This window comes from Triticum aestivum, chromosome 7A (assembly GCF_018294505.1).
Source record: "Triticum aestivum cultivar Chinese Spring chromosome 7A, IWGSC CS RefSeq v2.1, whole genome shotgun sequence".
Taxonomy (NCBI): domain Eukaryota; kingdom Viridiplantae; phylum Streptophyta; class Magnoliopsida; order Poales; family Poaceae; genus Triticum; species Triticum aestivum.
The window spans coordinates 114,186,788-114,189,735 of record NC_057812.1 but is presented as its reverse complement, the minus strand read 5'-3'; the positions used below and the strand labels follow the sequence as shown (position 1 = coordinate 114,189,735).

General features: G+C 49.2%; 1 protein-coding gene across 1 annotated transcript; it reads right to left on the bottom strand.

Annotated features, from left to right (window-relative positions):
• Positions 1–241: 241 nt before the first annotated feature.
• On the bottom strand, positions 242–1,008 carry LOC123151807 (protein TAPETUM DETERMINANT 1; the record flags this gene model as incomplete). The annotated part of the gene is given in 2 exon segments (XM_044571450.1): positions 242–898; positions 983–1,008. Coding segments are annotated over 2 exon segments (364 nt in total), but the record flags the coding sequence as incomplete, so codon positions are not given.
• Positions 1,009–2,948: the final 1,940 nt, after the last annotated feature.

The window sequence follows — 2,948 nt, the reverse complement described above, 5'->3', positions numbered from 1 at the left end:
GATGGAGACACCGTGTCTGGCTAAGGTGTCCTCAGCGAAGGAGAGGAAAAGGGTTGACCGGTTGAGCGATAGCTAGGGAGATGGCATCATGATGGAGGAGGCGGCTAGGGCAAGGGCGTGGCAACGAGGCAAGGCCGCGGGTGCTGGTGGCAAGCCGTTATGCCTGGGTTGGAGGGCGGGAGGAGGAAGAAGGAGAACAGTGCAACGCTGAATGCAACTGATTCATAGGCAATTTCTTTCGTTGTTTAACGTCAGGTAGTTAATTCATTTGCGAACGTTTTTGCTGTAATAATTTGTACTCCTCGTAAAGAAATATAAAAGCTTTTAGGTCATTAAAGTAGTGATCTAAACGCTTTTATATTTCTTTACAAAAGGTGTAACTAACACTCACATTCGTGTTACAATAGAGAGAAACCGCACCAAATCAGCCTAGCTAATATCAAACGGGATAGCATCCGGCGCGGCGGAGCGCGCAATCGCACTACTGCACTTGTGCACTGTAAAATGTCTCTTACATGAGTACCATCGGCTGATCAGGCACACGCAGCTAGTAGTACTACCTAGCAGTGCACCTGTGAGCTGACCAGTGGGAAGTCGAACGGCGTCATCCAGGCGTACTTGAACCGCACCGGCGCGCCGCTCGGGATCCGCCGGCCGCCCCGGAGCAGGCAGCGCTCGCCGTCGACCGGCCGGATCGCCCGCGGGTCCACGGCCTCGACGCTGCTAAGGCCGTAGCAGCGGAGCAACACCCTGGACTGCGCGCACCGGCAGCGGTTGGTCACCTCCACCGCGTACTCCGGCTTCCCCTCCACGACCCGCCCCGTCGCCGACTGCCTCACCACCAGGTCCGCCGCCCGGCACGGCGTCCGGCCCGCCGCATCTGCTCCCAGCTCGTCGCCTGTATCCACGCACATATCGTTGTCACACCACACACCTACCTATAGCTCGTACCAAGAACATGCTTCGTGTAAACAATTGTTACCTTGGCTGGCGCTGCAGAGGAGCAGCAGTAGCGCGAGGTACACGAAAGCTTGGCTCGCCATGAAGACTCTCGGGTTGCAGCTAAGGTGGCCGTGGTTGCTTGCGTGGTTGTTTGTATCTTCGTGGATCGGTGGATTATAACGGACAAGGAGCGAGCTAGAGCCATCCCCATCACGGCGGGTCAGGACAGGGCCATGAGGGGGCGGGGAGGGTTGTCGTGTGGGAAGAGGGCAAACCAGCATGTGCCATGCCAGGCGAGGCGATCAGGTCGATCCGCCGTTTTCTTCCCCGCAAAAAATGGAAAATGTCAATCTTAACGTTCATGCTTGAGCTTGCAGCAAAGCTCCGCTTTGGCTACAGCTAGCCTACAGGGAACAGCGGGTAGGTGCAGTGCATGCATGGATGATGGGTGACGACACGTACGACCGATATCCCACATGGCTTGCTCCGGGAATGCATGGCGGACAAAGGAGTAGCTAGCGTGCACCGTATTTGTATCCACCGCTCCCACCTGCTTTGACTTCTTAGTTTTGTTGCAATACAAATGAGGTGTCTTTTTGTATTTGTTGTAACAAGCCAGTACATACATGTACATATACATGGACCCCAAACACCACTTACAGACATATAAACCTAAAATGTCTTCCTCTTTACTCTCTCTCGGTCTCCGGTCTCGCTCCTCTCTAGCCTCCCACTGTCGGCAGCCTCTGCATCCACCGGACTCATATTTCTCATGGGTTGAGAGACGGAGTTAAATTTTAGGAGGTCGAATCACAACCAAAACATACCACCTAGCAGCTCCACGCAGTGGCAGTGTTAAACAAAGCGAAGCACGGGCCAATAGACTTCTTCTTAGGCCATGTGTTGTTAATGGGCCAAACTAGTGGCAAAGTCTAAGAGCAATTTCAGAGATAAGAATGGGTCGTCGTCCAATATGGTCGGGAGCAACTAGTAGACGAGTGCACCTTCCGGAGCCTCCCAACGATCGGCGCCATTTGGCGCGCTCTCACCCGCCCGCCATGTGTCGCGCTCTGGGTGCTTCATCTGGATTTTTTTTATTTTTCTGCACACGTTTTCGGCTTTTTAAACTGTTCTTTTTGGGCTTTTCCGGCGTTTCGGTTTTTCACCGGTCTTCCTTAGCTTTTGGATAAAAAAATGAAAAAAAATTCTACATGAAAAAACGTGTTTTCTTTTTTTCTATTTCACGAGAGTCATGGTTTTGCTTTCATCAGAGTCATGGCCGTGCCTCTTGGAAACAAAAAAAATGCGTTTTCTGTTTTTTCTTTCTTCCACGAGAGGCATGATTTTGCTTCCGCGAGAGGCACGGTTGTGCTTTCGTGAGAGTCACGGCCATGTGTAACATCCCAATATTTCAATTTGGAATGTTATGCTAGGTCATTCATGCATATCATATTTTATTGCATTTTCGTTCCGTGATCCTCAAAATCCTAAGCAACTCAAGGACCCTCGGAGAGAGTTGGGGATTTCTTGGTTTTCATATTTGATTTTTATCAAATAATGAAACGAGGATTTTTGATTTTAATATTTTTTCTCTCCGAAAAATATTTCATGTTAAAATAAATGAGAGGAGATAAAATAACTTCTCCAAAATAATTGAAATATTGGAGGAAAAATATCAAAATCATTTATTTGATTTTGTTTGGATTTTATTTGCAATTAGGAAAATTGCACGTTTTTTAAAATTGCATTTTAGGGCCAAGAAAATGTTCATCTTGTTCTAAATATTTTATTTAGACGGTGAAAATTTGTTTTGGAATTTTTAGATTTTTATTTTATTTTTTAGGATTTTATTTCTGTCGGCGAAATTGTTTTAAAAAAATCTCTCCAGCCGGCTGGGCCGAAACCCAACCGGGCCGCCGGCCCAAGTCGCCGGTGCTGCCTTCCTCGCGCGCGTGTGCCGCCGCCGCCGCCGACTCGGACGAGGAGTCCGAGCCGGACTCCTGCCG